Raw genomic sequence first — 27858 nt, 5'->3', positions numbered from 1 at the left:
CAAGAACCCGCAAGATGAAAGGTAATTGGGCCTGCTGGCCTGGAGGCCCAGCCAGGGCTCGCTCCCTGGCCCCCTGCCCTCTCCCACCCACCCTTTCTCCCAGGGTGATACAACAGCCTCTTATGCAAGCAGCTCTATTTAAATACTCAGAGCTGTGGGGGTGACCTTCATCCTCCCACAGAGGCAGCCTCAGACCCCACCTAGTGCCCCAAGATTGAAAGCCAAGATCAGTTTGAACCATCTGCAACTTTATTCCAGAGCAGAAATAAGTCGTTTTCTAACAATAAATATAAAAAAATAATAAATTAAGGTTTGAAAAAAAAATACCCAACAGAACAAATCAGTAACACTGACAGCATTCGCAGTGACAGTGGTCTAAAGGGGCTAGGGAAGGGATGGCTGGGCAGTGACACTTCCTCCTGCAAGCCTGGCCAGCCCCCAGCTCGGAATGTCTGCTGCATGGCATCATCTGCCCCCAGCCCTGGCACAGTCTGTCATACACTCATTCTTCCCACAAGTATAAAATATATATTTAAAAAACCTCAACACAACCAAGCATCCTGAAAGGGCCCCAGGAAAGCAGAGACTGGCCCATGGGGGCTACGGGCAGGGCCCAGGGTCTGCAGAAGGCACTGGAAGATCACCATGGCCCCCGCCCAGCCAAGTTCATAATCTGTCCTTTGACACTAAAGGATGGGGCTTAGGGTGCCTTAGCCATATGTTGTCCTGGGCTGAATGCTTCCCCTCAGAACCCCAGCTCCCAAAGTGACTTCTTGGGGGAAAATGTGACCAAGAGGTCAGTTCAGATATGTCCCGAGGGAACTTCAATAGTCTTGATGGCACTCACTCCAGTCCCAGGGGATGCTGGGAATTCAGTACTTGCTAAGTGCTTGGCTTGATCCCTGGTCCAGCATCAGAGCGATTCCCTAGCTCAGGGTGGCACTGATGAGGGAGAACTGGAAATAAATAAGGTCCAGTGGCCTGGCACAGAGTCGGCAGTAAGACCACTATGTTTCTTCAAGTATTGTTGGCCGAGGCGGGCACGAGGCCCCGTTGGGGGCTCAGATGGGGATCCCCACTGTGTTCACCTGGTCCTTGAGTCCCAGCAGGCTGTAGGCAATGCGCTTCTGGTGTCCAGGAAGCCGCACCCCAATCCTCTTGATGTCACTGTAGGTAGAGAGAGAGAGAGAGAGAGGGAAAGTTAAGGACCAAAGGGGACAGAACTGGGCACTCTGGGCAGTTGGGGGAGGGAGGCAGAGAGGAAAACAGGATGGGGAAGAGGCCTTGGGGACCTGTAGGTGAGAGGTCCAGTTAGAGAAGTAGGACGGTTCACATCCTAAAATCTAACTAATGTGGCCTGCTGTCAACCAAGCTGGGAAAAAGATAGAAATGCCTGTTCTGTGAGTCTTTTCTCTAATCACAACGTCACAAGGGGCATTAGGTAGGTGCTCTTTGTGTGTATATATATATATATATTCATGTGTGTGTGGCTCACATGTGTACACATGCATGTATAGGCTAGAACACAACCTCACTGAGGTATCTCTTAGGGAATTTTTGTTTAGTTTGGTTTAGTTTTCTTTAAGACAGGGTTGTACTATGTAGCCTCAGCTGGTCTGGAACTCACTATGTAGACCAGGCTGGCCTCAATCTCACAGTGATCTGTCCACTTCTGCCTGGGATTAAAGGTGAGTACCACCATACCCTGACACTTTGTTTAAAGACAGGGTCTCTCACTGGTGAGCCTGAGGAACCTTCCTGTCTATACCTCCTCAGCACCAGGATTCCAAATGCATGCCACCACACCCTGCTTTCTTAATGTGAGTTCTAGGAATCGAACTCGGGTCCTCATGCTTGTGAGGCAAGCACTTTACTGACTGAACTATCTCCCTAGCCTTAGATGACCATTTTATCCCTGTCTCTCAAAGAAGGGAAGAGACTTTTCCAAGGTCACACAGAAAATGGTGGCTTTCCAGGGACCCTCTAGGAGTCTGTGCCAAGCCCCTCCACCCAAGGCATCTCCCCATCCACAGCCTCAAGTCCCTCCACACTCTCTCATTCCCCACAGAGGTTCAGGAAGCACTTGCTGAAGGGCTTTCAAGGGTGAAGGCTCTGCTAGATTCTGATAGGCAGGGCTTGCAGGTCATCTCCAATGACCAGGTCACCTGAGGCAGGTATCTTATCCCTGTGGGATTCTGGAGACTTTTGAAGCTGGAGGTAACAGGGAAGGCTTTGAGGCTAGCCTGCCAACAGGATGCAGGGGGCCCATGAGGAAGGGGTGGGCTGTCCTGGCCTTCCCACCACACCCCTCCATCTTAGGTAGAACCAGGAGCCATCAGCAGGATGTCTGTTGCTAACCTCTGGAGTGCTCCCCTCCACCGTCCTCACCCACCAGCCCAAACTCATGAAAACACCCAGGTTTTTATGGGCCGGCTCTTAGCTGTAAATGGAGCTAATTATATGGTGTAAGCTCCTGTTTGCCATGCCGAAGACATGAGTTTCCCACAGGCTCGGAAAGAGCTGAGCACTGAGCAGGGGATGGGCAGACCTAGGTAGGGAGAAGGGAGAGCTATTCCCACTGCAGCGGGAAGACCAGAAGATAGATTTAGGGAAGAACTTCCAGATCTACCACAAAAGTCACACATCTACCCTATACAGCTCGGGCATTTCCCCCATTCCTGGAGGGAATCACAATGTGAGGCCTGGATAAGCACTGGAGAGACCACTAGGGAAGCAAGAAAAGGCAGGGTCCTGGGCACTAGACCTACTACAACTAGAAGCCAGAGGTAGGCAGGGCGTTCACATGTGATTGGAATCCAGAAGACCCTGTAGTTCTGTTTAAGAACCACTAGATTTAGTACACTTCAGGAGGCTACCGGCTGAGAACCCACCCTGCCCTCTCCAGGATGCAGGAGAGCCCCCAAACATGCCAGGTCCCCAAGAAGTGTCACTGAATAAAGGAGCACATGAACGCCACTGTGGGGGCTGAGCACTGCTGGGCTACCTCCAGGCCCTTGCCCCAGCAGAACAGTTCATCTCACAGGCTAGGAGCTAAATTTGCCTCTGTTGATTATTTGGGAGGCGGAGTTCTAAAGATTCTAGGCCTGGACTCATGTCAAAGCCTTGGTGGGTCTGGTCCTACCTCTGTGCCTCGGTTTCTTTTTATGGAAAAGTAAGGCTTGGATGATTCCCTTCTGAGAAATGTGCTTTTTCCCCAAAGCCCTCAAACCTTCCCTTCTTTCTTGATCACAGACAGAACACCACACTGGGGTGAAGGTCACAGACATGCCAGGGTTCAAGCTGGTCCCTATTCCCACCTCAGGTTCCCCCTCAGGGATACAGAGCAGGTGTCCCATCAAACCTTGCCCAGGAGTGAGGAGACATAAGCCAGGACACTTTTCCATCTGTCTTTCTCCTGAGTGCTTACACAGTGCTAGAAATCCAATCAGTGTGCCCATGAACACCTACTATGTGCATGTAGGTATGTGAGAAATGGTTCCCAGAGACTCAAGAGTGGCATCAGCCATGTACACAGCAAGTGTTCCCCAAACCTTAAGAACCACCAGCTTGTGTCTGTGCTCTGAGCCTGCACAAAGGACACTGCATGCTGTTACCTTAATGCTGGGCAGGGCCTGTCTTGGAGCTGCTGTTTCTCCTTGGGTACAACACACACCTTTTTCATCAGTTCCTCCAAAGATCATTTTGATCTCATCTAGCTAGAAACCCAACCAAGTCCAAAATAGCAGGAAATAGTCAAGAAGAGATGGTTGCTGTGGGATCATGGGAAGTAGCTAGTCCCTTGGGAGAGGGTGGTCAAGGAAGGCAAGGGAGGCCATAAAGGAGAAGGACAGGGGTACTGAACTCCAAAACCCTGACCCTACTGGGAAGGAATCGAATTCTCTTGCCACCAGAGCCTGTTGGGATCATGTGTGGTCAACCCAGTCTGAGGGTTTAAAAAGTGCTCCGAGAGTCAGAGGCAGCCCTGTGAGTCCATGGGTCCCAGCTCTCTGCTCCAGTGGGAGGAGGAAGGAGTGCTAAATGACTTCCTGGCTTTATCCAGGCCCTTTCCAAACAACCCATGTGCGCGCACACAACCTGCTCGTGCACACAAAGCCTGTCCATCCAGAAGCCTGTCTCAGCTCGTGGGAAAGGACTTGGCGAGGGGCGCCCCGGGCTATTTCGGGATGTTTCTAAGAACATGTGTTTCCTGTAAACCCTTCTGCTTTGGCACCAGGAGAAAAGCTGTGTTATCCTGGGGGAGAGGACCAGGAGAAATCAAGGGGGCTGACCCAGCTTGCCAGGGAAACAGAGGGGCTCAAGCACCAGAGTATGTGACCATGACCTATCTGTCCACAGGAGTAAGTGAACAAAGGAGATTTGGATCAAGACCCTGAGATGTCCTGGACACATCACCTGAGTCATACCCATGCATTCCTTACTATGAGAAATGGGCACCAAGGTCAAAATTGGACCAAATTTGATCAGTGTTACTTGTTAGGAAGTGGCAGGCATGGAACATGAACTCAGGTGTGTCTACTTGGTGTGAGCCCTACTATTGATTGGCAGCAAGCGATATCCTGGGATCCCGTTCCTCTCGTATCCCCATACCTCCCACTGGTCCACCCTCCCTATCTAATTCCCATGACCTGTCATTTCTGGGCTGGCCAGAGCCATGGCCAAGAGGTCAGAAGCACAGCTGAGAGGTTGTCAGGGGTCCTGGAGAATGTTCATGCATAGGCCCAAGTCCCAGAGCTTCTGTGATCCAGAACCACAAAAAGCCCAGGTCACCAACTCCATGCAGTTCCCATGCAGGGCCTGCTTCTGCTATGGCCTTGGACACTACACATACTGGGCTGTTGGAACCCATCACTATTTTTAGAAGCACAAAGGCTAAGGACAATGTCATGTCCCTCCAGGGACAGGAAGAGATGTCCCTGCCAAGGCTGAGCTGGGAAGGGTCACAGTGATGGAGCTGGGGTGAGGAGAAGAGCACTGGGGAGGGACAGCCTGACTCAGGGCAAGCCCAGGGCCAGCAAGGGATGAGTGACAGGGTTAAGGGCCAATCACATGGGGAGGATGGCCAGGAAGTGGCTGGCAGGGCCCGTGATCCCAGACACCAGCCATGACATGCAGGGATCTGTGATCTCTGTGCTCTGGGTCCCAGTTGACCAGGGCTACAATTCCTGCTTCTTCTTGTAGCTATAGGGTCTTGGGTAAGTAAGTTGCTATTCACCTGTCCATAGGGCTATTCACAGGCGACCTTCTGAGTCTGTGTAAAGGGTGATTCTGGGTGTATTGCAGCCCAGGGCGAGCACACAGTCAGCCCTCTATACCTGACAGCCTTGGGATAGCTATATGTACTGGTGTTTTCCCACTCTGGAGCAGGAGGCAGAGGGGGAGAGTACTCAGTAGAGAGAGAGAAAGAGAGAGGGGAAGAGGAGAAGGGAGGAGAGGGAAGGAGAGGAGAGAAAGCAACAGAGGGTCACGGGCAGCCCCTGGAGGTGAGCAGCAGGTTGGGGAGCTGTTACTCACTCATTGGTCATCTGCACCACCTTCTCAATAGCTGTGTAGCCAGCCGCCATGAAGTGCTCTGTGTACTGCTGCATCTTGATGCTCTCCAGCCACTCCGACACTGTGCGGAATGGCACTCCCTCTGAGCCGCTGGTGCTGGGTAGCCGGATGGACACTCTGGGATAGAAACCCACAGCCCATGGATGAGGGGCTGCTGTGCTTGGCCCACGCCAGGCCCTGACCCTGCTGCTCTGTACCCTGGGCAGGACATGCAGCTGTCTGTGTCTCAGTTTCTCCTTCTGGGTAAATGAGGAAGAGTCATGAGATGGCCTGGTGGCCTGGTGCTATTGCCATCCCTCCACTCCTAACAGTAAGACCATCACCAGGAACCCTAAATCCTGCAGTGTTATTGCTGAGACTCTGGGTCTTGGAATCACAATCCTAGCCTGGCCACTGGTCAGCCAGAAGAGGTTATTTAATCACTCTGTGTCTCAGTTCCTTCATCTATGGAAAGGGGGCAATTATAGAACCCATCTCCGGATGCTTCAGTGAGTTAGAACATGGTATGTGCTGAGCTCAGTGCCCACACATGAACATTTAAGCTGGTTTTGTGTGCTGGCGTATTGAACTATGCCTGACTGGGTTTTTTTTTTGTTGTTGTTGTTTTTTTTAAGTCACTGGGGGTTGAACTCAGAGTTTCATATGCTAGACAAACTCTCCCACTGAGCTACATCCCCAGCTGCCCATGTGTCACTTCTGAGCCCCCTGCTATCCGATTTCCCACAGTCAACCACTCAACCCAAGTAGCTGAAGAGTCCACAGGAGCAAACGGGTGTTACCATGGTCACAGGACTCACCGAGGGTCAAAGTCAGCAAGGGTCTTGAGGGAGTCAGGGGCTCGGATGAGCTTGTCAAGGATGCTGACAATGTCGGCAAACTTGGGGCGGCGAGCCCGTTCCTGCTGCCAGCACTGCATCATGAGCTGGTAGATGGCAGAGGGGCAGTCCATGGGTGTGGGGAGCCGGAAGCCTTCGTTGATGGCTTTCATGACCTAGGGGTCACAAGTGTGAGGGTGGCGTCAGCAAGAAGGCCTGGTGCCCAGATCCTCTGGGGGACCCCAATGAATTGGAGGTAGGGAGTGAGCAGAACCCCAGAAACAGACCAGAGAAGCATCCTTTAAGTCAGCACACAAGTTCAAAGTCATCCATAGAGCAAGTGCTGAGGTGCTGTCTCCAGATCCTTACAGGTCAGTCCCACGTGCCCTACACAGTCCTGCCTCCTTCCCTCTCTAATCTAGGGCTTTCTTCCCTTGCCAAGTCTTAGCCTGTGCTTACTGTGCTCCAGATCTCTGCAAGGATGCAATTCCCACAAGCAGAGTCACAGATCTCCAGGCTGGGTGAGGTACCAGGTACATGCATGTGCGCACACACACACACACAGGGCGAGCATCTCTCTCTCTCTCTCTCTCTCTCTCTTTCTCTCTCTCTTTCTCTCCCTGTTCGCTGCCTTTGTACTCATTGTAAACTGGGGTTGGGTCCCCCACATGGGAGGCTGCTAAACAAGTATCTATGTAGCCTCTACTGGATGCAGATTGATCCCAGAACTCCTCCATCAGGGTTTGGAAATGAGGAAAAGCTTGACAGTGGGTCAGTTTGGGAGAGGGGCCTACCTCATGGTTTGATAGTTCCCAGTAGGGCCGCTCTCCATAAGTCATCACCTCCCACATGACGATGCCATAGCTCCACACATCACTAGCAGAGGTGAACTTGCGGTAGGAAATGGCCTCTGGTGCTGTCCAGCGGATGGGGATCTTGCCACCCTGCAGGACATCCAGCCCCAGTTACTACTGTCCTAGCTGGCCATCACAGCCCCTTCTCCATGGGCCGAGAGCCATCCAGGCACAGCTATGACAGCCCCTCCTCCAACTCACACTGGTGGTGTAGGTGGCCTCAGGGTCATCCTCCAACACTCGGGACAGGCCAAAGTCGGACACCTTGCACACCAGGTTGCTATTGACAAGGATGTTGCGGGCCGCCAGGTCACGGTGCACGTAGTTCATGTTGGCTAGGTACTTCATGCCAGATGCAATGCCCCGAAGCATGCCCACCAGCTGCAGCACACTGAACTCACCACCGTCCTTCTCCTGTAGAGCACAGGCCCTCAGTGCTGGCTGGCTCCAGACACCCCCGCCTCCACCCTACCTGCCACAGACCACGTCCTTACCCTAAGGAACTTGTCCAGGGCTCCATTCTCCATGTACTCTGTGATGATCATCATGGGTTTGTCTGTAGGGCAACGGACATAGGTGTGAGAGGGAGGCCAGTAGGCACATGACTGGGCACAACCAGGGTCAAGAGGCCCTAGGGAATAAACCCTCTCCTTGCCCACCAAAGACCACCCCTGAACACCTCCCAGGCTTACATTTAGAGACAACACCCTCTAAGCGGATAATATTGTGGTGACTGAACTGGCCCATGATGCTGGCCTCGCTCAGAAAGTCCACACGCTGCTTCTCTGTGTAGCCAGCTTTCAGTGTCTTGATGGCCACGGGCACCTCCTTTTTCCCTGAAGACGCCTTCAGCGTCCCCTTGTACACCTCTCCAAACTCTCCTGGAGACAGGCAAGGAGGGGAGAGTTCCCCAGTGAGCCAGGGTATTGGGTAGGTCCTGCCTAGACCACACATCACGTGCCCCCTTGGTGCACACAGTGGGTATGCGAGCCTCACCTGCTCCAATCACCTTCTGTCTTGTGACACAGGATGGGTGGATCTCGGTGGTGAACTTGAGCACAGCCTGGTTGGGGTCTTCATAGGTGTGGGGGTCCACATAGGTCTTCAGAGGCTTCAGTTGTTCTGCAAGGCAGAAGGAGAAGCTGAGTCACAGACAGTTTGGAGAGGGCTCCTAGAGAGGTGAGCCCCTGGGAAGCTCCTGGGTACAGGGACTGTAAGTGGGGAGGCCGAATCCCACCTGACTTGGAGAAGTAGACATCCTCAGAGGACTGGCGGGCTCGCAGGTTCCTCCTCCTGAAAGAAGTCCCCCGGAACCCAGACACATATGGTCAGTATGGCCTGCGCTGGCCAGAATGACCTCCTGACTGTGCCCTGGCCTCACTGTGCCCAGCGCTCCACTCAGCCTCCATCTGGGGCAGAGGGTGTGGAGAAGGCAGAGGAAGTGAGCAAGCCTGGACTCACACTTAGAGACCACACCCAATAATGGCCTCGTAAGCAGCTGTAATGAGGGCTTTCCTCATCTGAGCTGGCCAGCACATCCAGAGGAAGTTTGGACACACCGTTAACAAAGACAGTGAGTGCCGTGGCCTAGCCTTGTTTGATGAGCCAGGAGCTGTGCTAGGCAACTACAACTCAGTTCATCCTCCCATAGGCAGGAGTCCCATAGGATCAGATAAGACTAAATATCCATCGCCTGTTTTTCAGGTGGGGAAATGGGTTCTGACTTTCTGTGTCCTACCCAAGCCTTTGGGGAACCTGGGGGTGGGTGTAACAAACCTTCGGTGGATGAAGAAGCCGACTCCTGCCAGAAGTAGAAGCAAGACAACGCCGATAGCCACACCACCGATAACGGCCATGTTGGCAGACCCTTCCACGGCTGTTGGAAAGATCAGCTGATGAGCAGAAGTCCTCCTCCCAAATCCTGGAAGCATACCCTGCTGCACCCAAGACCCTCTCTGGGGACCTGAGATGCCTGACCGTCTACAACATAGTGTGCTTTACTTGCACATCTCCTGAGGATATTTATAAAGATATATTGTATATTTTCAATTATATGTATATATAGGGGACTATATATATATGCATGTGAGTGTAGGTGCTCACGGCAGTCAGAAAAGGGCACTGGATCCCCTAGAGCTAGAGCTATAGGCGGCTGTGAGCTACCCAACTCGGGTGCAGGGAACTGAACTCAGGTCCTCTGCAAGAGCAATATGGACTCTTAAGTGCTGAGCCATCTCTTTAAAGTCCCTCGCCTTAGGCTATTAATTCCTACTCCACAATGAGGCAAAAAAAAGGGGGGGCCTTCCTAGTGGTCTCACAGGAGTGGGGACCCTAAGTTTTAGGGTTTTTTTTTTTTGAGATAAGTTCTCAAAAAAAAGGCTGGCCATGAACTCACTACATGATTGAAGATGACTCTGAGCTTCTGATCCTCCTGCCTCCACCTCCTGAGCCTTCTGATTATAGGCATGTGCCACCATGCCTGGTGTATTGCAGCATTAAGGACTGAAGCCAGAGCCTTGCGCATGCTAAGTAAACACTCCATCATTTAAATTCTATCCCGAGGCCAGCTCTGGTACTTTCTTATGCAGGATTTGAACTCGGGCATATCAATGCCAGAGCAACAGTCTTTTTTCTCCTCATGCACACCCCTTGTTCTCAGCCCTGCACCTCCCCACACAGAGCTGGCCCATGCCCTGGCTGAAAGAAAAGGGGGCATTTCTAAACTCTTGGTTCCTCCTCCCACAATGCCCCACTCTTTAGCTCAGACAGAGACCCTGGTCCCCCAACTCACACAGTGTCTGGAACTCGTGCACCTTACTGCCAGCACCCTGGCCCTCCTGTGTCAGTGCCTGCACCTGTACCAGGTAGGTGGTATCAGGAGTCAGGTCATCTAGGGTCACGGAGAAGCCCTCAGTGCGGCGCACGTTGTAGCTGTTGGCATCCCCCTGTGGGTGGAGGAACGGGCAGTGAGGGCAGGGCAGAGCTTTGGTAAAGAGCTGAGATCCCAGCCAGCAGTAGCCAACCAGATGGACACGCTTGTGATGAGGAAATGGATGCTCAGAATGCAACAACTCACGAGAGGCCAGAAAGGGTACATGCAACCCCCAGGATACAAGCCTAAGACTGTTGATCCCAAATAACCAAACTTCCCCCACTCTGACCAGTGCTCTGAGGACCCAGAACATTCTCTCTCTATAGTAGTCCTCTGCTTGCATCCCTGGGATACTCTAGACCTCATTTTCCCAATGACTGTGAATTAAACATCAACATGGCCAGCAGGGCCAGCACTGACCCACAGCTAGTTACCTTCTTGCGGTAGGTCACTTCGTACTTCCACACTCGGCTCTGCTGTGGAACTGGGATGCTCCAGGTGACGCTTAGTGAGGTAGTGCTGCGGCCCTCCAGCCTCACTTTTGGGGGCTCTGAATAGGAAAGAAGATGAGGAAGGGGTGTGAAGATCTGCTGGGGGGGTGGTGCAAGGATAGAGAGCCAGTTCCCAACACTCCTGCTCTTTACTTCCAGTTCCAGAGTACAGGGCTTAGATGCCACCCTGGCCCACCATAGAGGCTAGCCCACCGGAGGTCCTGTGGGTATTCATGAACACACATAAATAATGAACTAAAACAATAGCTCGTTGCCTCTGAATCCTTCTGGAAATCAGTCAAGGCTCTCAGAGCTTAACACACAATACATGTGGGTATGTATGTATGTATGTATGTATGTATGTATGTGTGTACATGCATGTAAAGGCCAGAAGTTGACATTGGTGTCTTCTTCAGGTGCTCTCCACCTTATTTTTGGAGACAAGGACTCTCACTGAACCTGGAGCTCACTGATTCCACTAGGCTGGCTGACCCATGACCTTCAGGAATTCACCTGTCTCTGCGTCCCCAGCACTGGGATTATAGCCACACACACACTGTGCTGTCAGACATTTACATGGGTGCCAAGATTCAAACTCAGGACCTCATGCTTATACAGCAAGCACTCACCAACCTAGCCATCTCCCCTATCCCTGATATAATATATATTCAACAGCCCTCTTCTAAAAAAAAAAAAAAATTCAGAAGTTAAGCTACTTCTCCATGGTCCCAGAGCTCAGAGTGGCTCCAAAGATGGCACTTTTTTTTTTGCATGTGTATGTGTGTGTGAACATTCACATGCATGCATGTGCATGTAGATGCCAGAAGTTGATGTCAGGTGTCTCTCTCCATTGCTCTCCAGCTCGCATATGAGGCAGAATCTCCAACAGCTTGATGTATTGTCTAGTCTGGCTAGCCAGCTCCAGGGATTCCCTGTCTCAACCTCCATAGGCTCTAGGATCCAATCTCTGGTCCTCATGTATGGCAAGTACTTTACCCACTGAGCCATCTCCACAGCCTTTCCCCTGCCTCGGATTTTGAAGCAGGGTCTCACTTATCTCACTTATCCCACACTGGCCTCAAAGCTGAGGCTGCCCTTCAGCTCAATCCCTCTGCTTCCACCTTCACAGCATGAGTGTTGGGATTAGACATGTGCCACCGCCCCCAGCAGAGATGGCACTTGAAACCACTTGCTCTGCTGCCTCTCTGAGTGTAGCCAACCCCTGGGTACCTGTCCTCAAGTCTCACCTGGGTAGGTGCCCCCACCACCCAGCACCAATCACCACCCTGGGCTCACCTGTTTGGTTAATACTGACGCTAGCAGTGCGGAAGCTTCGACTGGTCACCAGGCTTGACACGCCATTTCGGGCCTCCACAGCGAAGGTATAGTTCATGTGAGGCTCTAGATCACTGACTGTCACGCTGGTTCGGGTCAGGGAGTGAGGAGGCTCCGAGTACCGCACACTGGCCTCACAGGGCCCACACTCGCCAGACTCTGGCCAGCACTGTTCACAGGTGACACTATAGACAATGTCCTGGCGGCCCCCGGTGTCCTGGGGGGCTGTCCAACGCAACTCCACTTTGGCACCCATGCCCACAGCCGTGAGGTAGCTCGGAGCAGAAGGTGGGCCTGCACAGAGAATGGAGGTCAGGCAGGCCGCCCCTCACTCAGCTACCCCTCCCTGGACCTCTGGGATACTCACGTGTGCAGGACATGGACAGTGGGTCTCCTGGTGCCCGGAAGTAGCCTTCCTCACACTCGCAGGAGGAGGCGCCCTCGGGTGATGGCAATGTGTGCTCTGGGCACTCTAGGCAGGAGCTGTCTGATGCCTCGGACTTGAAGAATCCTGGAGAACAGGCTAAGAGGAACAGGGACAGACAGGAGGTCAGTTCTGTCTGTACCCTCCCCAGAGGTCATGACCTCCATCCCTACAAGGCCCCAGGCAAGTCACTGCATATCCACAGATCTATGATTCAGAGTGTCACCATTCAGGACCAGTGCCTGCTGGGCACCAGGAAGAGCCATCGCAAGCACTCTAAAACCCTGGCATCTGCCACCACCACTTCACAGGAAGTGTCACACCCCTAAGCCTGGCACTCGAGGACCACAGCTTGCCTTTCAAGACCCTAAGAATCCTGCTTCAGCACCTGATGGAGTGCGAGCCGTGTTTTATCAGCTGATTTGTCCAGACTGGCCTGGCCAGAGTCTACCCTGTCTGGAGCTGATTTGCGCTGACCAGGGTAGTGACTATATCTGCTTGGCCAACGGTGTTTATTGATTGACTATCAGCAACCATGACTGACCAGCTGGACTTCCCTATTCAGGATGTCCTCCTCTCAAGGCTCCTCTACCCCAGGACCCCACCACCTTCCTGTTCCGGGGCTGGCCCCCAGGAACCAGGAAAGGCCGGGCCCCTAGCTCTTTCTCTGGACCCATTTCCAAAGCAGAGTCATTTCCCTCTCAGGGGGACGCCAGGAAACAGCTCTTCCTCCCCTAGTGGTCCATCCCAGCCCAGTAGGCTAGGGGCTCAGGCACCTGACTCCCGGAACCTCTTCCGCCTATGACCCTCTCCTGCGGCCTCCGCCCCACTGAGCCCCTTCCTGGCTTACATACAGGAAACTGCTCAGACACAGGGCCCACCTCACATGGCTGTCCAGGGCTTACGTGGCTGTTCGGGGCTTGAACGGCTGCAGAAGTAGTCAGAGTGGGCTGTCCCTAGGGACCTCCCTTTGCAACCCTGCAATGTCCCCCTTAATTCTTTCTGCAGGGAGGGTCCTGAGATACCCCTAATTTCCTGTGTCAAACTCTCGGTGATTGTCTCCTCTGCCTGGTCCCGTGTGGGACGTGGACCCAAAGTGAAAACTAAGCCTCATGAACACGGAGCAGGAGTACACAACGGTGTGTATAGTCAGGTGGTGAGCAAAGGGGGTGACCAGGAGTCTGAGGGGGTCACGGAGGGAGCACTTCAGCTGGGAGTGAAAGGCTGTAGAGACGTTCAACCCACAGGTGTTAGAGGAAGAAATCAGGGTGTGAAAGAGCCTGAAGCAGGGGTACAAGCAGCTTTCTGGGTACAAATTGAAGGGAGGCAACAGGCGATAAGGCAGTGGAGGAAGGCCTTGCATGCCAGGCAAAGAAGCTAGAACTTATTCTGAGGGTAGCAGGGAGCCATCAAAGGTCTGATTTCGGGAATAATGACAGTCACGTTCGTACCGTAAGGAAAAATTCTGGGACAAAGATTGCCTGAGATATGGGGCAGTCCCGACCCCAACGGTCTGACAACTTTCAAGGTTTGGGCCTCAACAAATCTCTGACCAAGCCAGGGTAGAGGGTGGAGCCAAGCTCTCCTTGTGAAACATAACAGAGTTGGGAGGGGGATGGGCTAGACAGTGACTTGAGTTTCTAGAGGTCAGACAGGTAACATCCCCACCTTCCAAAGCCCCTCAAGGCAGCCCAGCCTATGGGAAACACACAGCCACTTGCCAATATACAGGCCCTGCAAACTTAGGCACCCATCACTGGAAGGGACTTATCCAGGGCCATGTGGCAAGGCAAGAGGGACCCACACCAGGTCTCAACCTGCACAAAGCTTGATCCCCTAAGGGTGAAGCACCTACTGTGTGCAAGATCTGGGCTTTTTGTCCCTTTAGTTGTCATCTTTAACAAGTGGATGTGGCTAACATTCACCCCATTCTGCGGATGAGGAAACAGAGGCCCGAAGAGATGAAACAACTTGCCCGAGGTCTCCAAGTCAAAGGTAAACTGAAGATGCCTGACACTGAGCACCTCTCCTGTTGCCCCTTTCTGTTCCATAAACACCTCAACTTGGAGCAAAGTACAATTAATGTTGTGCAAAGCCTAAAGAGACATGAGTCCTGGCATCCTGCTTTACCGGACAGAAGGGCCAGACTCAATCCAGAGCAGCCTGGTGGGGAGCACCCCAGATCTTTTCCGATACCACCCCAGGGGTCTGTGGGGTTAGCTACAGTGATCTCCTCCAAGTTCCAATGTCTTTCCAGTCTCTTGGTGGGTTTGAGAAAGCCACGTGTCTTTGGCCGCCCTCCCAAGTAACATAGCTCTGCTATAATACAAAAATAGCTCTTTCCTCCCCCCCAACTTTCACACAAAAATGAGACTCCAGAACCCTAGGTCACACTGATCCCAGGTTTCCACTCCCCTAAATGCTATGACTTAAAGCCAGGCATGCCTGCATGTACGTGCTAGCTCTCTGGGGCCCAGGAATTAGGGGAATGGGAGATGAAGGGTCCAGCCCCCAAACCACAATCAAATCTTCCTGGTCCCAGTGCTCACCCTGTGGAGGGGACCACAAGGCCTGAGCCTTCTGCCAACCCCCACATGCCCCTGCTTCCCACTGTCCAATGCCAAGAGAGGAAGTGGGGGAAGAGATGGGTTCCATTCTTTGGCCCCAGAGCCTGGGGGTGGCCTGCCTGCTGCAGGCAGGAAAGAGGGAATTTGGAGAGATTTCCGCTTACGGATGTGCCAGATAATGCAAGAGAGGCGGCATCTACAGGGCATGCGCCTGCCTGCCGAAAATGCACTGCCCCCCTCCTCCAACCACAGAGCTCTGGGGAGCCCCCAGGCCCTGCCTGCCAGAGTTTGCAAGTGCTCAGGGGGAGGTCCCAGAGTACATGAGGACCATGGGCAGTCTCTGAATTGCTTGAATCTCTTGGTAACCTGAGCAATCAAATAAGAACAGGGGTCACACACACAAACACATCTACCACACCAAATACCCACTGGTTGTCCCCTAGCCAACAAGCGAACTCCTATGCATCCTTCAATACCCAGCTTAACTCCTCTAAGGTCCTCCCAAACTGCTCAGTTCTTGGGCCCCAGTACTCCATTAGGGCATGTTATTGCCTAAGCTAATGTTTACCAAACAGAAATGAGCTCGTCCTACGTGTCTGGCATGATGCTGAGAACTGAGATGGGGTGATGTGACAGATTAGCATCTTTCAGCTCCAGGGGAATTCACAGCCTAGCTTTTATGCCTCATTTGAAATTATTTGTGCACATGAGGATCCTCTCTCTCTGAGACTGGCAGTTGCTGGGAGAGAAGGAAGGGAGTCTGGTCTATACATGGCTGAGTGCAGGGCCTGGTGTGATGTAGGTACTCAGCTGATGGGTCTTGGATAAATGGAGCGAGGAATGAAGGAGTGAATAAAGGTGGTAATGAAGAACGTGACAGAACCCACCATGATTAAAACCTGCCAAGAGCTCCAGAGATGAGTGGGGTTTGAGCACCCAGGGTTTACCATCCATTTGGACACCCACCTGGCTGGCACGAGAGCCTGGCTTGGGTGCACCTGGGGCGCACCTGTGGAACGCGTCTCTGGCCCCAATTGCCTGGCAGGCCCAGGCCATTCCAAGCAGGGAACTGGGGCACAGAAGCTGCAGCTAGGGCTGTACCCCGGTTTTTCCAGTTCCCGATGCCCGCCCTCAGGTGGCAGCGCAGGGTGACTCAGGGACAGACGCCCTCTGTGTAGCACTAATCCAAGTTCCACGGTAGAACCCCTCCTCCAGGCCCAACCACCTCCCAGGCCTTGGGTGGCAAGGTCATGAAGTCAAGAGGTCGAGGTCGGTCATGGTGGCAATTCACCTCTGAGCCAGGAACAACAGTGACCATCCACCACACCACCTCGGCTCAGCACACGGAGTCTGGACTTTGTCTCTCTGCCCTGACAGTGAACTTGTGAGTTACTGAACTAGTTACTGAGGGCCCCTGGGGTACCTGCAGAAAATGGGGGGCCCCATTCTCGTTCTCAGGGGCCTGTCCCTTACATACACACCCTGGGACCTATCTGTGGACACATCCGCCACCTAGCCGATAAGCTAAGCCCTCCCCTCCGCCCACCCAGCTCTTCTACCTCCAGCCTTTATCTTCTGTTTGCTTTCCCTGCCTCTTTCCTTCCGTTCTGGGGACCCGCTTACCTCCTTACCTCCGGTGACTAGGGAGGGGCTGAGCCTGCCTGGCCAGACCTGTCCCTGGGAGCACGGAAGTCAGAACTACACAAGGGTAGGATTGGATGATTGCCACCATGACCCCTACCCCTGCAGCCCACAGAAATAAGGCCCAGCATCACACACTAGGGAAAGCACAAGCCTGAAATCTGCCAGCAAGAGGCCATAGAGCCCCCAGTCCCACCAGGCTCTCGTGCCAGCCAGCCATAGCCCAGGGCCACCTTCTGCCCAGGAAAAACTCCCTCACTGCTGTGGACCTCAGGCTGGGCCTGGGCCACTCAGATCCCAGTGCAGGGCTCTCTTCTCATTATATGTAGTAAGTCACGTGCAACAGCTCAGACCAAGCTACTCCAGAAAGTGACAGCAACTAGCGTCTGATCACAGGGTTCCTTGGAGCCACACATTCAGTGAGGATGAGATCCACATGGGCCTTGACACAGCTATGCCACTCTAGAAGCAGCTGGAGACTTCCCTGCTGGAACCAGGCCCCCATTCTTTGATCGTTATTTTCTCTCTGGGTCTCAGTTTTCTCAGCTGTAAAATGGGACACAGTCCTCACTTGTTCTAGCTTTGCAGACTATAGGAGATCCCGCCAGGAAGATATTTACTCTGGTGCCTGCAATGAAAAGTCCCTGTGAATAGGAGGGGGCTGTGAAACTGGAGCTGGGAAAGGACTCCCCCAACGGAGTCTGTCTCCCAGCTGCTGGGCTGAGCCTCTGGAGGAGGCCGCTGGCCACCTGCTCACCTGGCCTGGGTCTTCCTGGGCCGAGGCGCCAGCCAGGGGCCCCCGCCAGCTCAGCTGAGACAAAGCAGCCCCGGGGGGAGATGGCGGTCAGCCTGAGTGACTCCACTGTCCCCTGGATGGGACTGGGGGGTGGGCTGGCTCATTCCTGGCATAGCTCACAGTAGCTCAGCCGGGCAGCGTGCCCACCTGTCCACATTGTACCTGGGAGGTGCCTCCCTTCTGCTGTCCACTTAACTCCTTCCTGACCGACTCTGGCCCACTTGGCGAAAGAATCCCAAGGAGAAACAGACGAGCAGCCAGATGACACTGGGAGTTCCTGACAAGCTGCCTTGGGGTACCACGTCCCCTCTCTCATCAGGGGATGCTTATAATGGGAAAGCTTGGGGCTGTGGCCTGGGGAAGGCCAACAGGGAGGAAAGATCTCCTACCATGTCCCCACCATGCTGAGTGATGGCCTTCTAGTCACCCTCCCTCGGATGAAACCTCAGCCTGAGTGCCAGGACCTGCCATCCCAGCACTGCCCAGAGAGCCCATCTCAGGGCCCGGAGCTGAGTCAGGGATTCCACAGGATCTGGTCATTTCCCGCCCCACTTCCTGACCCATGGCGGTCTGGTGCACTGGGATTCAAACCCTGACATAGCTATGTGACTCCAGGGGAGCCTCTGAACCTCAACTTCCCCATCTAGTCAGTGGGACTGACAACAGTCCCAGCCTCACTGAAAGGATGTGAAAGGCATATTCAGACAAAGCTTTCAGAACATGTTGTCGTCATCCCCATCCGTGTCACCACCTAAGTGCTGCTGAGCAGTTTGCAGGGGAAGGAATTTTGAACTTAACTGTATTTATTATGATTGTCACATACATGTCACGGAGGTCATGATGGAGGTCAGAGGACAACTCTGTGAAGTTGGCTCTCTCCTTCCACCTTTATGTGGATTCAGAGAATTGAACTAAGGGTGCCAGGCTTGCACGTAAAGCACCTTTACCCCACCAGGAGGGGGATGCCAAGACAGTAAAACCAGGGCAATAGATGGCGTGTGGCTAGCAGCTGAGAAGGTCTGGCTGGCTAAGTCAACCGTCCCTCTCGGCAACGAGTCCTCCCAAGGGGGGTGGCTTGACTCTTTACAAACAAAGCCTGCCAAGTACCCTGACCTTTTATTCAAGGGGAGGTAGCCACTCCCTTTGCCCCAAGATGCCTGGAGGACTGCCCCCCAAGCCAGAACCCCCACTTATCTCAGCAGGGCCTGAACCACTAGGCTGGAAAGTTTTCAGCTGCCCTTCCGCCACCCCCCCCACCCCCACCCCGCATTCTTGTGTGAAGATGTCATATGGGAGGGGTTTATGGACCCCCTGGTCTTCATGTGTCCTCCCCCCTGCTTCCATGATCGTTGTCTGATCTGTGTGCACTTGAGGTCACCTAAGCAGGGGCTGCCTAGAGAAGGGGGCTCTCAGCAGTGAGCAGCTGGGAGGACAACAGGGGTGATGGGAAGAGCTCTATAATCACATGGCCAGAAAGGTGCATTCGAAACTCTTCACCCAGGGGCTTATACACTGTGTTTAAACAAGGTTCTGAGATCTGCCCAGGGAGGCATAAGGCACCCATAAGCAAGGGCTTCAGGGTCCTCTAGTACTTTAGCCACCATTGTGGTATGCAAGTATATCATCTACAGATAGAAGAGAATTTTTTCATTTTGCTCATAGGAAACCTGAGGGCAGAGATGAGGAGGGACTTACCCAGGGTCACCCAGCAGGTATGTGCGCTTACAAGGAACCCAAGGCCCTAGCTCCCAATTTCTCAACAGCGGCCTTATCTCAGCAAAGCAGCTCCCAGGGAGAGGGGATGTGTGGCCTTCCAAAGGTCAGCCGCATTCCTCACATGCCCTGCCCCACAGTGCTTCCAGAGTCATCCATCGCAAATCTGAGGTGCTGCACATTTCCGGTGGCACAGGCCTTTGCCACCCAAACCAGAGCCTCCTCTGTGTAAACCCAGTAATGCCCAGAACTGTTACCAGAGAGTTTATCAGAACTAGGCCCTTTGTGCTCTCAACGTGTCATCAGTAACACCCCATCAGAGGAACTGGGTCTGTAGCCAACTGTACCTCCTTTCACCACTCTCTAGTTGATTCTAGCATATAGATCCTGGGTCTGAACCAACAACATCTATTAACAAGGAGGCTGAGAAGCCCAGGGAAGTTGGGCAACTTGCCTGAGGTCACACAGCAAGTTAACAGAATCAGAACTAGCTCCTGAGACTAGACTGCAGTGCCCAAGCAAAGCAGGAACTAGTAGTCATGAGATGAATCAAAAATAACAGTTACGCTTACAGGCATTTATGTGTCAGGCACTGACCTAAGCACTTTACAAGCATGAGGTCATGTGATTATCACAACTACCCCCCCTCAAGACAGATACTATGACCCTCTCCACTTTACAGATGATGAAACTCAGGCAGAGGGGTGAAGGAAATGGACGAAACTCCCATGGCTAAATGTAGAGCTGGGAATGGAGCCCAGGCATTGTTGTCTTAGAGCCCTGGTTCATAATCCCCACACTGTCTGGCTTCTCAAGACATTCATTCTCCAAGAAGGAGGGAATCCAGGAATGAACAGGGAATTGCAGCTTCCTATTACAGGGCCACTGCCCACCATGAGCTTCCCAAGATATGCCCTAGTCCCATGGCTGCAACTTCCCACCCCAGTGCCCCTTTCTTGGCCCCCTAGGAACCTCCACTCACCCTTGCAGGTTTCTTCCACCTTCTCGTAGCCTGCCTGGCAGAGGCACTGCCCAATTCGTACCAGCCACTCGCCATCCACTGTACAGTGCATACGAGGCTCCTCACCCCCATATGGCACCACAGCATGATCCACGCAGGTGCCAGCCACAGTGGCCAGAGAGGGTGCCTCAGAGCCGGCGATGGTCTCGGGGAAGTGGGCCAGGCCCTGCAGCAGCTCGGGACACTTCTTGTAGAAGACACGGACAGAGAGCAGCGCCACACAGGCACCAATGTCCTGGAATGCCAGGTAGAAGCCCTTGCGGGTGAGCGGCCCCACGGTGCGAACCTCCACGTTCAACTTGACATTGCGAGCCTCGAAATCGCTGCTGACTGTGATCTCGTCAGGGGCAATGGTGTCAATCTTGGTGAACTGGCGCTTCTGGAAGTTGGTACCATAGTCCACATCCGACTCAGCGTAGTAGAGGTTGAAGGTTTCTTTACAGGAGCTAGCACCGCCTGGGAAGCTGTTGCAGTCTCTCACTGTGAACTTCAGCTCGATGAAGATACGCTCAGCTTCCTCTCGGTACACCCAGTTGGTGCGGAGCCAGTTGTCCTGGTCGCCGGACACCACGTTGCACACCGAGTACATGTAGATGGGCATGTCGTTCATAATGTTCTGCATTAAATCCCACTGTTGTGGGGTGACAGGTGAGAGTTAGTTCCAGAGAGACTGTGGCCCGGGTCGCAGAACAGGGCACAGGAGTAATGCTAAACAATTCTTTCCTTTCCCTTTATTTCTTTTTCTTAATCTTATTGAGACAGTATTCTTGCAGCTCAGACTGGCCTGGAACTCACCATGTAGCCAAGGATGGCCCTGACCTCTTGATCCTCCTGCCTCCATTTCTCAAGTGCTAGGATTATAGGCATGTACCACTGGCTCTCACTGTCCCCATTCTACAGGGAAGGAAAGGAGTGGAGGTTTTACTCAAAGCAGCTGGGCCAAGATCTATGTCCGTGGGTCTTTCTGGCCCTATTATCTAGGTGCTGAGACTCCCTATCAGATTGTGGGCCTGGGGTGGAGTCTGGGGCACTGTGTAATCATTCGTCATTTGGGCACTCTGAGCCAAGGGTCTCCATCCATACATTGGGAGCCATATGCCCTACCTCATAGGACTGGTCTAAAGATAAATGACAAAATGCTGAGCACAACACCTGGCCTGGGGTAAGAGCCATTGTGTCATTATAGCTATGGCCATCACAAACACTGTGCCATTGTCCAGGTACAGCAGCCAGAAAAGCGGTGACATCAAAGCAATGGATGAGCCTCCAGCACTTGGAGTTGATCTGTTCATGCTTAATATACAGTTCAGCCTCCTCCAGAAAGACTTCCCAGCATAGGCTCGGGTGGGACCATGCACCCTCACAATCTCCATGTTTCCTTGATCATAGAACTTGCAGGGCACATGGTGACATCCCCCTGACTCCCAGGCTGAATTCTGAACTTCTTAGTTAGGGAGCTACATCTGACTCAGCCCTAAATCCCCAGCGCCTCCCTGGCACAGAGTGGGTACTTAGTTAGGAAGATCATGGATGAATGAACGAACATGTGAAGGAAGGAAGGAAGGAAGGAAGGAAGGAAGGAAGGAAGGAAGGAAGGAAGGAAGGAAGGAAAAAATTAATGAGTAATTAAATGAAGGCAGCCAGGAGGCGATGAAAGAGGCCTGGCTTGCACTGTGAAACACTGGCCAAGACCCACATGCCCCCAGGCTCAGTTTCCCACTCTGTATAATGACTGGGTTGGATAAGGCTACCTGCCTCCAGCTGAACATTCCAAGGCCCCTCGGAGTCTGCTCATAGCTACACTTCGGGCCTCACTGGCGCCGTGACTAGAGAGAGACACCAGAGTCATTCAGATCTGGCCAGCTGTAGGAACTGCCCCAAAGAGCTCCCTGGAGACACCCCTCTCTCTGGCTCAGAGCCCTAAGGCAAAGTAAGCAAGGGTACATCGTACAGAGGGGGAAACTGAGGCCCAAGACACAGCAGTATCTTCCCCAAGGTACAACTGCTACCTCACACACACACACACACACACACACACACACACACACACACACACTGGTTGCTCCCAGGGTCACAGCTGGACTGGAGAAATCCCTGCTGGGAGTAAGGCAGAGCATCAGCAAGGGCAAAAACAGCTGATGAGTGGGAGAAAGAGGCCAGGCAGGAGGGAGTCACTGTCCCTTATCTTTTTTACTCTTCACCTCCTGGGCTAAGACCTCCAAGACTACAGCCTTTAACCCTTCCCTCCAAGAGAAAGGTGGAGAGAGCCATGAGCCCCTCTGGAGCATCTAAGGGTCCCACTCTGCTGAGGCCTTCAACCGTTTCCCCAGCTGAGCCACCCTCAAGGTCCCTTCACTTTTGCCCAGTTCCAGTTTGCCATGGTTTGGGCCACTAACTCAGTCCAATGCAGGGGAACAGTTTGAAGCTTGGCTGAACTGTTGGGTCTGAACCAGACCCCCATCCTCCATCTCTCCAGGCACTAGCAGCCCCCTTCCCACCCACCCCCAGCCCTGGAGTTTATACTTACGCCTTTGCCATAGGGGTGTGTAAGCCAGCCGAGTTCCCCTTTCATTGCAGCAAAGTCAAGCAAAACAACTGCAGGAGAGATAGAAAAGGGGTGAGTAGGTCTGCTTCGAGGTGGCCACAGTGGCCTTGACCTGGGAAGAGGTGGGGCTCAGTGCCACACAACAGACCAGGGACAGGACTAGACCCGTGGCAGCTATGTTGCCCCCTTGAGGAGACTCGAACCGGGCAGAGCAGGATGCACACAGGGAGAGCAGTCACTGGGCAGAGCACTGGGGAGAGCAGAGTATAAAGTGACACCTGCCACCCCATCTGCCTTGGGTGTTTTTGTCACATCCCCCTGGCATAAAACCCCTGACCCAACTCGGGGCCACTCAGCACACACATCAGTACATAGGTACGTGTGTCTCTGGTATTCCATAAGAAAGGGCTGTTAACAGGTGGGAACAGCTCTATGGAAAGGAGGGCACCGGAAAACTGATCTTCCTACCACAAAACCATGGAGGAGCAGACGGGCTCTGAACCCGCAGAGGTCTCTAGAAGAAGCCCGAAGCTACACACATGGCGGTGGTGGATGGAAACCCTCAGAGGGGATTTTCCAGGCCCAGAGGAACCAGGTGCCATGACCACACTCCTTCCCCCAAGAGGCATCTGGAGCTGGGCAGAGGGATTCTCTGCCAGGGGCTTCCCTAACCTGGCTTTGCCCTCGGGCGGCCTCGGGGGCCACCTCTGCTTCTCTGCCAGGCTCAGTGACTGCAGCCAAGACCCAAGGCTCTGTCCCTCCTCCATATCCAAGTAAAGGCTAAGTCATGCTTAATAAGTGTCATGCTTCCTGGAGAGCAAGGAGGCTGGGGAAACTAAGGCTTGGAACCTATGTAAGGTTCTCACAGTCGGAAGGCAAAGCCTTATGGCGGAGGGAGAAGAGACTGTAATCACTTTCTAGGTCCCTGCAGCTTGGAGATCTGGCCCCAAGAAGCAAAACTCTTCCATATCCAGACCTGGGAGAATGACTCACCAGGGGAAACTGAGGCAGGCTGAGGTTCCAGAGATAGGAGATGAGTTGGAGGGGTCACAGCCCTGAGGATATGTAGTTCAGCAGTAGAGTGGACAGTTAGCATGTACAAGGCCCCAGATCCGTATCCCAGCACCAATAAAAGAATAATGAAGAAGGCCGGAGTGTAGCTCAGTTGACAGACTGCTCGCCTACCATGCACAGAGCTCTGGGTTTGATCCCCAGCACAGCATAAATCTGGTGTGGAGGCATAAGCCTATATTCCCAGAGGTGGAGGTAGGAGGATCAGAAGTTCAAGGCCAGCCTGAGCTCTATAAGACCCTGTCTCCAAAAACAGAACAACCAATGTTGAGGTAGATGGAGCTCTGATTTCGAAGTCAGCCTGGTCTACCCAGGGAGTTCACGTCAGCCAGGGCTACACAGTGAGACCCTGTCTCAAAAAAAAATAATAAGAAGAAGAAAGAAAGAAAGAAAGAAAGAAAGAAAGAAAGAAAGAAAGAAAGAAAGAAAGAAAGAAAGAAAGAAAGAGAAGAAAGAAAAAGAACAAAGAAAATCCTTCTGCGGTTAGCCAGCCTCTGACCTGGTGAAGGCCCTGGGGTTGAGCACTGTCACCCTGACTTTGGCCTCTGCCACATCTCTCTAGGAAGGGTCTGACAGTTCAGACAAGGAAGAGGAAGTCTGAAGTGGAGGGCCCCATGGCAGCCGGCAGAGGGTGTGGATTGGGGAGAGTGGTGGGTGAGGTGGGTAAGGGCAGGGATTTGTTCAGACATGCCCAGGTCCCAAGCTTGGAAAACTCACTAACCCCACTAGCAAGTGGAATGTTCCAACTGCACAGGAAGGAATCTGGGGGTTCCTGAATCCAGCTGGGTGGGTAGGAGGACGAAGGTGAGTGTTCCTCCCAGTACACACAACACATACACACACATAATTCTAAGTAAAAAACTTGCTTGAAGGCTTAGATGCTGTTTTTATTTCTTCATGGGTGGTCTGCTGTGAAACCTAAACCTCCACCCTGTAGAACTGAAAGACTGGTTGATGGTACTCTGGAGAGTTCAAAGCTATTATTTTGCCTTCTAAAACAACATCCAACCCAAGAGCACTTCAACACAACAAACATACACACACAGGCACACACACACAGACACACACACACACACACACACACACACACACACACACCACCTGCACACTCTGTAGCACAGAAACCTCAGGCTGTGCCCATCAGGGAGGGGCTGGCTCTGAAGGGTTAACCTGACAGGAGGGCCAGCCCAGGCTTGGTCTAGAACTATCACCAGATTCAATCAGAGAAGAAAAGAAGGCTTCATGCAGGAAGGCACCTCCTCAGGGCCTGCCCACCACAGCCCCCTCCCATGGAAATTCCCTAGAACCAACCACCAGGAACGAGGGAGCCCAGCCATCTCTCTGCCCTGACAGAGGCCCTGGGCTCAGGCAATCAGAGGCCCCGGCTTGTTGGAAGCAGGGCTTGTTGGAAGCAGGGAACTTGGGAGGCCCTCAGCATGACTCCCCCATTAGGAGCTTCATCAAAAAGTTGGCCTAGACTGGGCACCCCATAACTCCTCTGTCCCCCAAGAGACACTAAGAAAAAACATCTCGCCACCATAATGTCACCCTTGTCTCCACATTGCTTTATAGCCTTTCCCACAGTGCAATACGCTCCCCCCCTTGCCACCTCCTCCTAAGGTCTTTACCCAAGATCAGCTTACACCTAAAGGAAGGGGGCAGGCTGGACACTGGATGCAAAAGGGAAGGGACTGGAAAGCAGACAGGGCCTTTGCAGAACCAAGAAGCCCAGCGCTCTCTAGGCCTCTTGAGACAGTAACCCCCTTCCATCCCAGCACCCCAGTAAGTGGCCAGCAGTTTCAGGAGATTGAGAAGCCAGACCCTCTGTGTAGAAGGCACTGGCAGGCCAGTGTCAGACCTCCCACACTCCCCCCATTTGTAAGTGCAAGGGCAGTGAGATGGCTCAGCAGGTAAAAGCCAGGGTTCCATCCCCAGAAGCCACATGGTAGGAGGGAACCAACTCCTGTAAGTTGTCCTTTGACCTCCACACACACGTGCTATGGCATGTTCATCCCCCCTCTCCAGCCACCCACAAGAGATAAATAAAAGTAATAAAAAACTGAAGTCACTGTATAAAAAATAAGATACAGGAGTTGTTAAGGACCTAACAGGCTCCCCTTGGGTTCCTAAACTAAGTAAAGAAAGGGAGTTCAGGCAGCTGGGTCAAGAGGACATGAAAAGCCCTCCTACCTGCTGTTGGCCTACTCTCCAGGGGGACCCAGCACATCCAGCCTGAACCCGAGGGAAGTGAAACCAGCCTCTGTCAGCTGGGCTGGGATTCCCCACCTGCCCTACACAGGCACAGCACCTGGAGAGCTTTTCCCAGGGACCCTGGAGCCTACACAAGATTTCTCCACAACCACAAGACAATATGCTCCCTTCTCTCCTCCATGCCGTACGGAACTGGATTAATCATAAAGGCTAGGGTGAGGGGGACAGATGCACCCAGAGGCACAAGAACCAGGCTGCTCCGGGCTTCCCTGCTGGGGCCCCGGGGGCCGGCAAAGCAAAGCAAACGTCTAATCTTCAACTCGAAAGCAGTCCAAGAAAGGCCTGTAGCAATTCCAGCTGTCTCCCGTTCTCTCCAACCAAATTCCCAGGAAGGAGGTGAACCAAAAGTTGAAGTGGGGGAAGGGAGGAAGTAACGAGGGTCGCAGAAATCTCTGACCAGTCGCGCACACCTTGACAACCACAGTTTCAGGGCGGGACCTGGGGAGTAGTATCTCCTAGGAATCTGGCGAAGATGTGACACCCCTAGCCCCAACTCCCCACCCTCCAAGAGCTCCAGACTGGCCTTTTATCCTTCCAGTATGGAAGGGTAGAATCTCCAAGTGGGGAGGCAGAAAAAGGAAACTTCTCACCCACCAGGGTTTCCTCCTCGCTTCCCCCTGGTGGAGCCTGCAGGAGCCGCGGCAGGCAGGGAAAAGTTCTTGCAGTGGGAAACGGAAGCCAGCCTGGGCTGGGGGGGTGGGGTGGGGGGACAAAAAGGTCCTCGGCCAAGGGCAGGAGCCTCCATCCTTTCGGCTACCCCAGCAGAGGGACAACGCCCCCAGCCACACATGGGCCCCGCCCTGGGCAAAGTCCAAGTCTGCGCCCCCCCCCCACCTTCACCCAGCATGGCTCCAGGAACGCTGGGGCGGGGGCGGGTGATTCAGTCCCCCACCTCCAGGTGCCCGGGCTCCGGGTGGCCCAGAGGTGATGGCTCCTCACACCTCGGAGGCCGCAGCCCCACCTGCAGCATATCCACGTACTGAGTCACCCCTTGCTCAGAACACTTGACTTTGGGACTTCCTGTCCTCGCTCCCGGCCCCTAACCTGTCTCCGGAGACTGGGAGTGCGGCTGGGGCAGGGGAAGGGTGTGGGCCTCCAGGATGGACCCCAAGAGCTCCGGGTTCTCACCTCTGGATGGGAGGCAAAAGCGGGGCGCAGAGAAACCCCCACCCAGCAGGTGTTTGGCAGCGCCCGCCCGCAGGCAGCCGAGAACCCCCTCCCCAAGAATCGGGGCCTTCAACGAATCGCCTTCTCTGCAAAATCGGAGCAGATGAGTTAAGTGAACTTGGGCTGCTAAGACGCTGATGGCCCGGAAAGCGTGCTCAGACGCCCCCTTCCTCCGAGGGACCCTGCGCCCCTCGCCCGGTCGCAAGCACCGTGTGGCGGCTGCCGCGTCCGGGTCTCCGCAGCCTCCGAGCCCTGCGCGCTCCAAGGCCCCGGGAGTCGCTACGATCCCAAAGTGGGGGGTTGGGGGGAGACCCCGACCGCAGCTCGTGCGCCCTCCTGACCCCAACGCGCCTGGACCCGGCAGCCACCCGCCAGTTTCCAAAGCTGCGCCGGGTGCAGGCGCTCCGGGCTCCAGGAGGCTCGGGGGTCCCGGGGTCCCCCAAGGGTCCCGGCGGGCTCCCGCCTCTCACCTTCCTTTCCCTGCGCCGCCGCGGCCACCACCAGCGCGCAGCCCCACAGTAGCGCCAGGCAGGCGCCGGCTACCCGAACCTCCATGCCGCGCGCCTCGCTCTCAGTCCGATCTCCGCTGCCACGCGATGCCCGGTGCCCGCACACCAGCCTCGGTGTCCCGCTCCTGCCCGCCCGCAGCGCACAACTTCTGACCCTCCTGCCCCAAGTGCTTAATGGAAGTTGGGTGAGAACCC

General features: G+C 53.8%; 1 protein-coding gene across 1 annotated transcript; it reads right to left on the bottom strand.

Moving 5' to 3' along the window:
* Positions 1–227: 227 nt before the first annotated feature.
* Epha2 (EPH receptor A2) lies at positions 228–27858 on the bottom strand. The gene is made up of 17 exons (XM_017795487.2): positions 27625–27858; positions 22628–22695; positions 20062–20731; positions 12306–12461; positions 11900–12232; positions 10547–10662; positions 10032–10185; positions 9017–9116; positions 8478–8533; positions 8237–8362; positions 7933–8121; positions 7735–7796; positions 7442–7654; positions 7181–7330; positions 6369–6562; positions 5533–5688; positions 228–1167 (listed from the first exon to the last, which is right to left on the bottom strand). Exons 1-17 carry the CDS (start codon positions 27707–27709, stop codon positions 1062–1064), a joined length of 2934 nt encoding a protein of 977 aa, XP_017650976.2. The 5' UTR covers positions 27710–27858; the 3' UTR covers positions 228–1061.

This window comes from Nannospalax galili, unplaced genomic scaffold, assembly GCF_000622305.1.
Source record: "Nannospalax galili isolate Female #2095 unplaced genomic scaffold, S.galili_v1.0 scaffold548, whole genome shotgun sequence".
Lineage (NCBI taxonomy): Eukaryota > Metazoa > Chordata > Mammalia > Rodentia > Spalacidae > Nannospalax > Nannospalax galili.
The sequence above is the reverse complement of the archived record's forward strand: the minus strand, read 5'-3'. Positions and strand labels throughout refer to the sequence as shown.